Source organism: Pyrus communis, chromosome 12 (assembly GCF_041283825.1).
Source record: "Pyrus communis isolate YQ-2024b chromosome 12, ASM4128382v1, whole genome shotgun sequence".
Taxonomy (NCBI): Eukaryota; Viridiplantae; Streptophyta; class Magnoliopsida; order Rosales; family Rosaceae; genus Pyrus; species Pyrus communis.
Genome location: NC_142576.1, coordinates 20931239 through 20945696, shown reverse-complemented (window position 1 = coordinate 20945696; position 14458 = coordinate 20931239). Strand labels below are relative to the sequence as shown.

Here is a 14458-nt window from a genome sequence, read left to right as displayed (position 1 = left end):
ATAAATAAAATATTACAAAAAAATACGAAGTGAAAGAGAATTCTTACAAACTTTTGAGAAATTTTTTTCCAGCAGTTTTCAAAGTACAAACATCCAACATCGCCTAAGACATTTTAGTTCCAAACAAAGGCACAAATCCATTTACTAGATCCCAAAGCTAGATCCCAAAGTTTCTAGAACTCATCAAACAGCCAACATTTTACATTTGGCCTTGGGGACCCCAAATTTTCAAAACCCTATACATACAACGGTGATTCCAATCCAAAATCCAAGCCCTGGGCCCTAGGCCATATCTACTATTTTGTGTTTTGTCCGCTGTGTCACCGTCGCTCATGGACCATCCAATCCAAACGCGTCACGTTAAACCTTCTGGCTTCTGCACGGAAAAGGATTATTTGCTCTTTCATTTCCGGTGTCTTTCCGTACCCTCTTATTTTTTTATAGAGATAATAAGACAAAAATAAATAGTAATATAAAATATTAACGTGAGTTAACCGTGATCACATAAACAGAAAGGCACCGAAAATGAAAGGGCAGACAATCCTTATCCCTTCCTCACAAGAATTAATTGACCTTTCACTCACCACAGGTCAGGTTAGTGAAAATTTGAGGGTCCCATGCGGGAAGTGATTAACGTTTAAATTAGGAGGGGGATGCAAGTGGGCCTTTACCATGATAAGTGTTGCCCGTTCTTTCAAACCCCGTTAGTTTATAATCTAACATCTTACAAACCCACGGTATAAGTGGACAAATCTATTGTTTGATAAAAAAATAAAATAAAATAAAAAATTAGGACGGGGATAATACTAGAAACATAAAATTTTTAAATCGAATTTCGTAAACTAAATAATGTGGATGTTGAAGATTGATTTTTTTTTTTCTTTTTTCTAACAAACATATTATCTACTCTAAGGAGTGCTAGAGTGGGTTAAGCCTCACAATAGGCTAACAATAATGTGGTTCAAATTCACTTTTAGCGAGAATCGAACTTAAGACTTTCATTTACAAGTGAAGATAATACTACTAGAACGTAATGTTTATTATTACTTAAGTGTTGATTAGCAACTCAGTACTATGGTCTGATGATATTTCTCTTCACTTGGAAGTCAGAGGTTTTAGGTTCGAATCCCCTTCCCTTAGTGTAAAAATATCGATTTACTAAAAAAAAGTGTTTATTTCTTATTAATGATACATCATTTGATTTGTAAATTTAATTTAAAATTTTCATGTCTCTAGCATTCTCTTGGAGGGGATTCTACTTTCAAACTGGAAGGGATCAAATTTTGTAACCTTTCTCAATAATGCTGTGCCTGCCACTACCCTGGATTTTTATTTAATTATTGTTAATCAGTTTATGTGTTTTATTTCTCCCCCAATTGGTCAAGGTCTTTATGAATTATGGGTGTATTGACAATGTGGGCACCGGCACGGCACACCCCACAACCCCCACACCCCAGCGCCCCAAAATGAATGGTCCTGTCCCCGTGTTCCTACAAAATAATGGAGGAAAAGCATGAGTCGCCTAAAAAGAAATATTCAAAAATTAGGTACTCTTTTATATCTTATGCTTGTTCAAAGCATAGATTCCTGTCATGGAAAATGAGAAAATATGTTTTTATACGTCCAAGAAAAAATTGAATTTTTTTCATTGAAAAAGTATATGTTACTCTGAAAAAACAAGAGCCTAATATTGTACAATTAAGTGTTGCGGCCTCTTAAGAGAATTGGGATTTATTAGGAGATTTGATGTAATTAATTACCAATTTTGAGTCATGAGGGAGGATGATTAGCAGATAAGCATAAGTTTATGAAGGAGCTCAAAAAGCGTAAATTTAACTGTAATTAGTTTTGAGGAATAAAAAGTTATGTATTAGTTTTGCTTGAGCTGTGTTTTTAGTAAGTTGTGAGCTTTGTTTATGTAATACTTGAGTTGTGCGATTTCACTTTATAGTCAATTAAGTTTCTTTTACAATTTTTAACACATACATTGATCGACAATCTTCAATGTTTATTTATTCTAAACCTTACTTATTCGTAACTTATACAAGATAATGACATTGAAACATACAAGTTACTTGATGAGTGAATTGAGTAGACAAATCTACCACTAACATGAATGGTAAACAAGTTTTTTATTTTATTTTTTATTTTACCATTATTAAGGAAAGAGATGGAAGGTTGGAAACTTTTATAATAATTTTGATGGTGGAAATTTTTTCAAAAAAAAAAAGGTATAACTCAAAGATTAGGAACAAAATATGTACTTTTTTGGAGTGCAAAAGGCAACCCCCAACAATGAGGCCACAAAACATGGTAGAGAAGGCCGGCGTATTAATTCAGTTAATTAACTTTTTCCCTCTTTATTTTATCCTTGCTCTTTACATGTGTCGCGTCCTCATTGGTCCACAGCAGCAGTAGATCCCTCCTGTTTACTCAATTAATTCTCTCCAAACCTCCACGCGTCAAAAGCAGCAGCAAGTTAAATTAATCGAACCGTACGATTTTTCGGTCGAATAATCGAACCGTACGTTGTGTGGCAGTTTGAAGAGAAGATTTGGCACTCGTGTAATTACTCACCAATGCCAGGGTCAAAGTCGTTAAATAATCCCCACAGCTCGCATTGCATGCTCTTGTTCCCAAACATAGTAAAACTCACCTCCACTGTCTCTCTCTCTCTCTCTCTCTCTCTCTCTAAAACTCCACCTCCTTAGTTTGTCTCTCTAATTAGTGTGTCATTCACTTAGACGCTTCTCACACAACGCAAACTCTCTCTCCTCCCTCTCCTCTCTCTTTCTCTCTCTATAGGCGGCACCATTTCTGTCCACTCTCTTTCTCTCTCTCTCTCTCTCTCTCTCTAAACTCCCAACTCGCCCACTTTTCCCACATCTGCCTCCACATTCCACAAAAACCAAACACAACCACCGCATTCATGGCAGAGGTCACAAAGCAGCAGCACCTCCCCATCAACGGCGGAACTCTGATCTCTGACCTCAAGAGCCTCTTCTCTCTCTTCAAAACCAGAAGAACTGCGGCTTTTGCATATGGCTTCATGTTTGCTTTCGTCGCCTTTACTGTTTTCTTGGCCTTCAGTCCGTCACCCAACTACACTTATCCATGGTTCACTAACATTTTCAGTACTTCCACTTCTACTACCTCCACTACTGGTTCCAGTTCTTCGTTTTCCTCCGTCTTCTTCCCCAATGGTACTTCTTCATCTCCGCCGCAGCAAAATCAATCCTTTTTTTCTCCTCCGTCGCAAACAGAGCCGTCTAGATCTGCTAACACCACCGCCGCCGCCGCTCCCGCTGCGGCACAATCTGCCTCTGTGAATAAACAACCGCCTGTTTTGACAAACCAAACGCAACCCACAATTTTGAACCCAAATCAGACCTCAATCGTCGAGCCAAAATCTCTAGTCACACCCAAGAATAGTACTACTTCACCCGCACCGACAACCCTTTCGAAAAACCAGACTGGCAGCACCCACAATTCTGATAAGGCCACGGTTTTTACGGCCAATCAAACGGGAATCACCGCCCCCAAAACCCCGGTGGCTGGGAACGGAAGCTCCGATTTGGTACCGAAATCGGGTTTGGAGGACAAGAGCGTTGCAGAGAAGGGTGTGGAGAAGAATATAACTGCTTCCCTGTTGAATAAACAGAGCAATGAAACGAAGTCCGGCGTGTCGGTGGAGCAGAGGAAGCCGGGGAGTGATGATTTGGTGAAGTCTTTGATGAATTGTGAGATGTTACATGGAGAGTGGGTGAGGGACGATTCATACCCGCTGTACAAACCGGGTTCTTGTCCTCTGATAGATGAACAATTCAACTGTATTCTCAATGGTAGGCCTGATAAGGATTATCAGAAATACAAATGGAAGCCTAAGGATTGCACCTTACCAAGGTATGTGATCAATTTGTAACTTTACATGTTGGAAGTTTGATTTTTTGACCATTTTTTGAGTTTGAATAATATGGTATTTGAATTGCGTTTTGATCTACTAGAGACGCTTGTTGGGTAACTAGGTTTTGATTAATCGAAATTCATGTTGATCTGTTGTCGATTTTCGGCTTTAGGTATTGGAAATTTGGTTCTGGTTTTAGCATTGAAAATGATCCATGACTCAGCCTTATAAGGGTTTTGCTTGACGAAGACTTATTAATATGAAATGGTTTTTATGACCAGGTTGGACGGAAGTCATATGTTGGAGTTGTTGAGAGGAAAGCGCCTGGTATTTGTTGGTGATTCTCTGAACAGAAATATGTGGGAATCTCTGGTTTGCATCCTCAGAAACTCAGCGAAAGATAAGAGCAAGGTTTTCGAAGCAAATGGGAGAACCCATTTTCGTGGGGAAGCTTCATACTCCTTCATATTCAAGGTAGGATAATTCGATTAAGCATTTGTTCAACTTATTCTTATATTAGATGGAAGCAACATTTCCTCAAGTTAGTGAAGCTTATGTGCTCCATTTCCTGTTTGGAACGAATGGATTGGCAGGATTATAACTGCACAGTGGAGTTTTTTGTGTCTCCCTTCTTAGTTCGAGAATGGGAAATGCCGGAAAAAGATGGATCAAAGAGAGAAACACTTCGTCTTGACTTGGTAGGGAGATCTTCTGAACTATATAAAGATGCTGATGTTGTCATCTTCAACACCGGACACTGGTGGACTCATGAGAAAACCTCCAAAGGGTGATTTTATTACTATTTTGATTCAAATTTTTTTTAGCATCTAAATTTGTTGTTTAAACTCTGGCCATTGGAACTAAAGTAGCATAAAATTTGCAGGAAAGACTATTACCAAGAAGGTAGCCATGTTTATGGTGAACTGAATGTTCTTGAGGCGTTTCGGAAAGCATTAACTACATGGGCTAGATGGGTTGATGCCAAAGTTGATCCGAAGAAAAGTATCGTCTTCTTTCGGGGCTATTCTGCTTCCCATTTCAGGTAAACTTGATGCAATCATAGTTTAACCTGGATAGTGTAGTGATAATGCGTTGCAGTATATCTTGCCTTCTATGATTTGGTTCAACTTCAAACTAAAGAGATTAGGCATTCTTATTTTCATGCCGATGCTTAATTGCTTATGATATTTCATCAACATTACCAATTGAAAAGTAAAGAAATGTGCATGAATATGTTCATTGCTGTCTCCTTCGAGATTTGTTAAAATTAAGTGACTCTTCAAGCTTTACGTACATGAAAATAATGGAGATTTGTATTTATTTTTCATCCTACAGTGGTGGGCAGTGGAATTCTGGTGGCCAATGTGACAGTGAGACAGTTCCCATCTTCAATGAGTCGTATCTGAGGCCGTACCTGCCCAAAATGGTGGTACTGGAGAAGGTGTTGAGAAACATGAAAACCCATGTCACATATCTCAATATTACAAGAATGACAGATTTTCGGAAGGATGGCCACCCATCAATCTACCGGAAGCAAAAACTGTCCGAGGAAGAAAGGAGATCACCTACAAGCTTCCAAGACTGCAGCCATTGGTGCCTTCCTGGTGTTCCAGACGCTTGGAATGAGGTTCTCTATGCCGAGCTCCTGGTAAAGCTGTACCAAAATAAGCAGCAGCTACTGCAACAGCAGAAGAAGAGAGCATAGGTAAAAAGTTACAAAACTTAAAAAAACCACATTCATACATACTCAAACTTTTGAGTGATCTAAATCACACTCAGCAGTATACTCTCTTTTTCCTACCCTTTTTCGACATTATCGATATAAAAGCATCAAAGCATCCGAGGAAGAGTAACTTATTGCACAAATTATGTGATCAAAATACCAAACTTATGTATTTATATGAATGAAGAGAGCAAAGGGAAGAGTGAAGAGGAGGGTAGGGAGTTATTTTTGCCAGTGATGCAATTTTCACTTGTAAATTTCTTTCATTTAGCCTTAAAAAATCACAGGCTTGGAGAATTGTACATGTCTATACCCTATTAATTATTTAGTTTATTTTATTTTAATAATCTTGCTTATTCTTCATGTCATCCCTTATAACTAGTGAAATGAAACCCGTCCACTCTTTTTCTCGCCCTACACCTCCTGTTTAATTTTGTTCGTTTTTATCTTGTTTTTATATATTTTTCCCATTTTGTTTTTTATAGATTTAGCATGTCCGTGATGGATGTGATTGTTTGTATCTTAAAGTTGCAGTGTGTTTACTGCTTTTGAAGAGGACATATGATATATAATTAATCTGTTAATACGTAGTTAAATAGTTGATTAGGTTTATGCTCAAGAACTTTTCCTAACATGTCACATGGGATGTTTAACCATAGATCAACATTGTCGTCAGGCAATTTAGGTTTCATGTTTGAAATCTAATTTCTTAGCGGTTGACACGTCTAATTAGTAATTATATTGTAGCTACCATTGACCACCAGTGTACGCGACAAATCATCTGGCTTCAACAAATATTAAGAATAATTTTCAACCTAATTAATGTTATTAATTTTATATTAACAGAACGGCCATGGTGGCTTTGTATATCTTCCCTCCCTTTTCTCTCTCGCACATGCCCAAAGTTCCATCTCGCCGCCCCAAACTACTCCTTTTGGTTGGGTCAGCGGCAACCTCCTTGTTATTGCTTTTTCCTCTTTTCTTCCGTCGCCCATGGCTGTCAGTTCGGGCGGTCACGACTTGATTTCCTAGCACTTTTTGCCGCTTCGTGGCATTCTTCCTGCAATCCTCCTCTTTCAAACCCTATCACTCATCTTCTTCCATCTTCTTCATTTACTCCTTCTCAAAGCTAGAAGCAGCACACCTGTTTTAGTCGTCGAATCTAAACCTTCCCTGCACGGCTCCGCACCGAGCTGACATGCTGAAAATTGGGGCCAAGCCCAAAGCGAGGGTGTTTTAGAAGCCCCCTTAGCCCCATGTCCTTCCCTGTTGTTTCGGTTTTTTACTGTACTTGCTCGGGCATGTGTTAGTGGTTCATATGTGGTGTCTCTTCTCCAATGTGACGGTTTTGGTGCTAAAACTTGGTTGGATAGATCACTTTGGTGTGGGTTATAAAATGTTGTGATGCAATGCCTTTGTCGACTTCAAAGCGGAGTTGGTTTTCTACGAGCAACTACCCACGTGGCCGCTGGCAAGGTGGTATTTTTGGCGGCAATGGCCGCGTTTTGTGGATAAAATTTAGGATTTTTATTTTATTTTATTGTTTTACCTTTTCGTTGAATGGGCTTTGGCTATCTCCAATTTTATTGGGCTTATACGCGGTAACTGAAATTGAGTCTCTGTCTTCAATTTTGCACACCTCTTGGTCGTAATTTGTTTTATTCTTTTCACAACAATAACGCCGCGGCTGAAAGATTTTTGGCTAATTCACATTCTGATCTAGATAATCATAACCAGGTCATTCGTTAGTGTCTAACACTTCATCTGTGTGTTGCCACTTAGTACTATTATCTAATAGTATTCCCCTTTACTTGTAAGTGAGAGGTAAATTCGATTCTCGTCAAAGACGAATACCACATTATTGCTAACTCATTGTAAAGTTAAGCTCATCATTTCCCCTTTAGTATAAATAATATTGTTTGTTAAAAAAAAACTCTTCATTTGTATGCTTGAAAATTATAAAATATTAAATTTTAGTACGAGTACGATAGCAACAGTCACTCATGGCAACGGGCCTATGGACTATAGAGCTTCATGGCACAGTGGGTCTTGTTAACAAAACCATAGGGCCATTACTCGAAATTCTAGCAGATTTGGTTAGTCTGTAGTCAGCTTTGCTAGCCATGCAGGAGTTTAAATGGAGAGAAGATCTTCGTCAGGTTCTTTTTGTGAGGATTTCAAAGATCCTTCAATTAAATCCATTTATCGTATATTATACGGTCAGTTTTCATCAGGTATTGTTTATATTCAATTTTAAATAAAAAAATTTACAATGATTTCTGATCGTATGATGTACGATAAACAAATGTGAGTTGGGGATCCTCACAAAGAGAATCCGGTGAGAATCCTCATTTGTTTAAATGCATCCAAATCCAATAAGAAACGTAAATAGGAAGATATGTTTGCATCTAGAGACTAGATTTGGTGTAGAATTAATCAATTGAGATCCATATTATGTTTCCTATTCTTAATTAATGACAAGCAATGCCACCAAAAAACGAGTACTCATTCGTCACTAGAAAGCGATGAGTAAATCCTTAAATGTGTTACACTTCTCAGCAACAATCAACAAGTTAAGAATGAGTTTGATAATTATTTCGTTTTCAGTTTTAATTTTGTTTACACTTAAAAATAAATAAAAACTGGTTTAATAACTATTATCAATGCAAGCCACTTTTTGTTGAATTTTATAAATTCGTCTTGATTTTAATTTTTTGCTAAAATTGAAAAGTGAATTAGTTATTTAAAAAAACCCTAATGATTGAACATGCCCATTGACGGAGCTACTATAAGCTCAATTTGTGGTGTTTGGGGGGGGGGGGGGGGGGGGGGGTGGTGGGGGTGAGAACACAGATGCCCCACTCTTTTTTTTTTTTTTAACACCTCACCCAGGATTAATGACTACCCCCACTGCCCACATACAAAGATTCAAAAGAAATTATAGAATGATTGTGAAATTAGATGGAAGATAAATATGAATGTTCACATGATTACATACAAAGGTAGATGTATTTGATGATATTGATGGATTGTCTTCAATAGCCTAAACTACCGAGTAGTCCGACTTTTATCCATATTCATTAGATCTTTTTTATCACTGTACTATTTGAACATGCCCCTATTCAACAAAATCTCTTGCTCGTCCCTGGACCTACCCAAAAGTCCTCATACTACCGGTCTTCATGAATCAATAGTCATGCTTTGTTTGTCTTGTAATTCAACCTCAGAGATAAGGTGTTTGACTTGTAATATAACCCTAAATGTCCATGCCGACTATCATATCGTCCTTGCTAGCATTCAGTATGGACTTTGCTGAGCACATCATTTACAGCTAGCTATGATTTTCCTTCATTCACGTATCAATTTAGTCACCCATCCAACAGCGGTTGAACCAAATTTCAGCGAAAATATGTTTTCCACGTTTAACTTGCTTTTCAAGCATTATTATATGCGGTATTATATGATCAATTTCGATTGATTTCTCCATGTTCGTATGCCTAACTTTCCTTGTTTAATTCTTCAATCATTTTTGGGTTTCCTGCATATTTACGGGACTTGTATGTTTAATTCACACAATACTTTCAACCTCTCCATCAATCTTTCTTCTTGCAGGTTTTGCCCGTTTGTCGTAGACGCCACTAAACTCGGGAAGAAAATTTCAGTGCAGGTAAATGTCACATCACCAAGTGACGGAGTCATAAACCCATTGCAGGAGAGGCTATTATTTCAAATGAAATAAATTAGAAAAAATAGTTACAAGTATAATTAGTTGGAGAACAATCAAAGGTTTTATTTTTTACTTTGTATTGTCAGAAAATTTCAATCAAGCAAGTTGATGAAGCTGTAAAATTTGTATTGAGATGATTATATCAAAAGAAACAAGCTTGTTTCGAGCTTTAATAAAAAATGGTTAATTAGATTCGAACAAAAATTTAAGATCATGACTAACTTTTTTCTCTAGATTATATGGATCTTGTATTATATGAATTGACAAGAAAAAGTTGGTTTAAAAAAATCAAAAGCTTGTTGGTATCAGAAGGCTTATATGGTAAAATAAAAGGCTAGTTATAGAATGATTTTAAGTCTCAAACCACTTGATGGAAACTTTAATCTTTTGCTCCACAAATGAACCATATACTTTTTATTATTTAAGCTAGCAGACATCATATATAAATGGATGAAATTTCAGAATGACCTCCATGTGGCTCCACCACTGCACATCACTATATAGTGTTATTAAAATATTTGTTAATTATAACACGTGTATTGATTCTTTAATACTATATATTCTCATGTCCATTAAGTATTAGTTTTGTAGCTCACTTATATTATTAAACATTTATGTATTAGTAACACTACGTAGTAGTGTGATGGATATCGTCAACCAAACTACAAATTCCATATAGTTTTCTTCGATCAGGGGGCTCAATGTGCTGAGGAGGGTGTTTTTTTTTTCATCTACTCACAACAAAATTATGATACTCATGTAATTGTTTCATCCTTATCCCCAACATATTGACCGAGAAAGAAATCTTTATCCTCCAATAAACCATCAATGACAAAAAGGTGTTGATTGATATAAATGTAAAAATGGAATGAGAGAAAACAAGAGAGCATGAATATTCTAAAAAAGGAAAATAAATAACACTTAATTGTAGTAATGCTGGTCTTTGAACTTTACCTCTAATTTAGTCTATAAATTCTCATATTAATTTTATAGTTCTTAAAATTAACAATGTGCTGCACCATTGATACTTTTCACTAACGCCGTCTTTCTTTTTCGTTAAATCTAGGGATGTCTTAGAAATGTCAATTTAAAACTTCAAAAAAACAATAGAAGAAGATAAAAAAACAAATGAAAATTAATAAATTAATATCTAAAACTTAAAAGAAAATGAAATTTGAACCAAAAATACAAAATGAAAATGTTTGTACTTTAGCAACTTGTAAATATTAGGCAATGATTTTTCAACGTTGATAGGAAATCGAATTGTGGTTGAACTTAAACAACTATCAAATCACGTATTGAACTACAAAAAAATTTCCCATGTATTCAATTTCTTACACAAAAAAAAAAAAAAAAAGATTTTTTTAGGTTTTTTCTTTCTCATTTTTCAATTCATTTTTAAATTTATTTTTAGTGATGTGTGATGACCGGTCCCGAATTATTATATATTTTCTCCCTGAGAGTGTAAAATGACAATAGTGCCCTCGTGGTTTAGTGACGTGGATGTACGTATTCAGATTTAAATTGATTTTCTCGCTGACGTAATTAAATCGTACTCGGCGTCACGAGTGCGTTGATGTAAATTAGGGTCGAATAGGTTCCTTAACGAAAATGTTACGATGATTTTAGAGCGAGACTTGGTAGAAATATTATTTTGGGCTGGTTTTATTTATGTTTGGCCACATTTCTCGATTCTTCTATGTCCGTACACCCAAAACCCTCACACTTACACACCCACTTTCATCAAAATGCCTCAGATCGAACATAAACTGGTCATCATTGTATTCCTCGTGACCTCACGAGTCTAACTATACTATTAGTTTGAAGATTAGACGTCGAGAACTCGAGAAACCCGAGTTTTGGCGAGGGGTCCAATTTCCTCTGACGTGATCGCGAAGGATTTATCTGGTTTTGAGACTCAAGAAGGTACTCATCTAACTTCCCTAGTATTTTGGAACAATTTTGGAGTGGTTTGAACGTCGAAACACTCGGGTTCGCGAAGTTGCAAATTTAGACGAATTTTCCAAGCTTTATTCTGATCTCTTCCTATTGATTTTAGGACCCTTAACATGTAAGGTTATGTTCTACTAATCGAGGGTTTCAAATTCATAGAAAATTTATGAATTTTGGTGGAGAAATAACAAAGATATTGAAGTTTGAAATTTCTCCAGTTTCTGGCGTAATAGATGGTGGCTGGTGGCGGCTCTGGTGAAGCCACCGGAGAAGGAAGGGAATATTCCGTCAACTTTGACGGAATATCCTGATGACGTCAGGTAACTCCGTTAGGATTTAACGGAATATTCTTTAACACCATTAGGGATTCCGTCAGTGTGCCAGGCATATGCATGCACATGGCTGGCGCGCAAGGGCGCATGTGACATCCAAAAAATTTTCTAAAAATATGGGGGTGTTCGTGTTGTCAAGTAGATCATTTTGGTATATTCAAACACCTCATTTGAGAAGCGTATGAGAAGTTATTCCTAAGGTTTGTGCATGTGCTTTAAAATTAATGTAAAATTAGTTATTTCGCATATAGGTGAGACGTACCTTGAGGACGAGCGTAGACAAGCGAAGCTAGGGGCTATGATCCTGCTACTTATTAGTGAGTGGGCATTTTTTTTTCTATATATATATATATGAGTTATGCTTTGAATGCCATGTCATAAATGAGTTGCATTTTGAGTATTGCATTGTTATAAAACGAGAATTATATTGTCTGATGTTGCGAAAGATTTAGGTAAGCTTCAGGTGAGTATTATGCGATTGAATGGGTTGTGTTGTATTTGTATGCATATATTTATTTAGAGCTCATTATGGCTACACCCGTATCACACGCTCACCTTGGATCCGAGTCTAGTGCTAGCCTGTCATACATACCAGAATAGGTGGTTCTGACTCGTAGGTGACCCGCGATTTATCGCACAGCTTTCATGTGATCGTAGCACTTGAGTGTACATATTTATACCTGGCCTGTCGTACAAGTCACATCAGGTGACTTCGACTCGTGTGCTAGCCTAGGTTGATGAGCTATAGTTCCAGTCGTATAGGTCACATTAGGTGACTCCAATTAGCATGTTATTTTACATTGATTCTACACCTGGCTTGCAAGATTTAAACGTTATGACATGGTATATTTTGGGTTTCACTGCTCTTGTGCGTTGTTTTATATATATGTAGTATTATTTTCTGGAAACTATACGGGTTTTACAGTGAGGGGTTATTATGTTCAAAAAAAGATAAATGTATTTTCAAACGCTTTGTTTTTGCCCACTCACCCTTCTGTTTTGTGCCCCTCCAGGTTCTCGGTAGCTGATCATCTTTGGTGGCTTACGAGGACTTCCGGGCGGTTCTGACATTTCCATAAATAAGTTTGTAGCTTGACTGAGTTACTTGCACACACTTGGTATTATCTTTAGTCTAGCTAAGTTTTAGTTGGTTTTTATTAATTCACCTTTTCTTATTATCGTATACACTTCTGTTGCACACTTGGTTACGTCACCTTCACATGACAGTCAGCATGTCTCGACTTCGGTCGGGGTGTGTCAGATGTGCAATGAAATTTGTAATATATCCCTAAATTTAATTGGAAAATAGATGGCGGTTAGTGAAAAAAATCAATGGTATAACACATTATTAAGTTTAAGATTAAAAAATCTAATATGAGAGTTTAAAGACTAAAATTAAACTAGGAGTAAAATTCAAATACCATGGCTACTATTAAGCCAATAAATAGAGAGAGAGAGAGAGAGAGAGAGAGAGAGAGAGAGAGAGAGAGAGAGAGAGAGAGAGAGAGAGAGAGAGAGAGAGAGCATGAATAACACATGTAGTGGCTTTGTTTGTGGCAAAGGAAGGGGGCTTTCATAGTTTTAATGGTCTTGAGCCCTAATGATTGTTTAATACGTTGGCTTCTGATGTAACCATCTCTATTCAAATTTAATAAAAATTTTACCTTTGGAAAGAAAAAAAAATATGAATACGTAACCATTAAGAATGATAAAATGATAAACAAAAGGATGCAACAAAAAACTTAATTGTGAAGAAAAATGAAGTTCCTTTGAACATGTTGAAAGTATGGGTGATATTGGTGTCTGGAATAATGGTTTTGCCAACGTCGTTCATATTAGAATAAATTCCTTCATTTCAATGGCATCTAATCGTCAAATAATGATTAGACAAAGCACAAGGAGAGATAGGATGACATTAAATTGACTAGTTGTAGATGAACGATTGTTATGGTTGACAAAGAATCTCATTTAGATAAAATTAAATATAATAAAGCTAACATAAAAATATTGACTGTACTGATGACTTAGCAATCAACTAATGACATAGCAAATTTACAGTTGAGGATTGATGACTTGTCATTTAGTTTGTTGGTACTGTTGTAACTAATCCAGCTTGTTAGAATTGGTTGTTAAAGTTAGTTAGCACAGATAAGTTGTATAAGCTCATATGTTGGTGTAAGATTCATTCATTCAAGTGTATCATTTTCTTCAGAAATACAAACTCTCTCTCTCAATTCATTGCTTTCATTCTTCTTCGATTATCTAGTTGTTCTACATTTCATGTTTTCTTAGTTTTGTTATGATGGTATCATCGCCAAGGTGCAATCCATGGTGTATCTTTCACTGTGTTTTCTGAAGTGATTGGTGTTCTTCGAATCCAGGGGATTGGTGATTGGTTTTTTGCATTCTTCAATGGTGCAAATTTCCAGGCGATCTTAGGTTTATAGTTTCTAATTCTACAATCTTGTAGATGAACTATTTGATAAATTTCTCAGTAAGAAAATCTTAGTCAAAATTGATGAAATTCAAGGTTGATGCCATATATGTTGAATGAAGATGGAAAGTGTTAAGAGGTTGAAAGATTACAAGGGCCGAAGCCAATCTTTCTTGCATACAAATTTTGAGTTGAGCTTTACAAATTTTTCTGGGTTTTTCTACATTTCATAAGGCCGAAGCCGGAGTGCAATGTTGATACTAATTGTTGAGTTCTTGATTTCTGTTGCAGTGTTAGGGTGTGATATTTTGATAAATCTTGAATCTTTGAAGTGTTTCTTGATAGTAAATCATGTTTGATTTAGTGAAAATTGAAGTGTTGTTAG

The 14458-nt window shown here is 36.5% G+C and overlaps 1 protein-coding gene across 1 annotated transcript; it reads left to right on the top strand.

Moving 5' to 3' along the window:
* The first annotated feature begins 2626 nt into the window (after window positions 1-2626).
* Window positions 2627-5983, top strand: LOC137745012 (protein trichome birefringence). Its single transcript, XM_068484859.2, has 5 exons — window positions 2627-3903; window positions 4186-4378; window positions 4498-4691; window positions 4788-4946; window positions 5240-5983. Exons 1-5 carry the CDS (start codon window positions 2930-2932, stop codon window positions 5607-5609), a joined length of 1890 nt encoding a protein of 629 aa, XP_068340960.2. The 5' UTR covers window positions 2627-2929; the 3' UTR covers window positions 5610-5983.
* Window positions 5984-14458: the final 8475 nt, after the last annotated feature.

Coding starts and splice junctions, on each gene's coding strand:
- LOC137745012 (XM_068484859.2), top strand. CDS start 2,930: ATGGCAGAGGTCACAAAGCAGCAGCACCTCCCCATCAACGGCGGAACT. Junction 3,904..4,185: donor AAGGATTGCACCTTACCAAG/GTATGTGATCAA, acceptor TTTTATGACCAG/GTTGGACGGAAGTCATATGT. Junction 4,947..5,239: donor TATTCTGCTTCCCATTTCAG/GTAAACTTGATG, acceptor TTCATCCTACAG/TGGTGGGCAGTGGAATTCTG.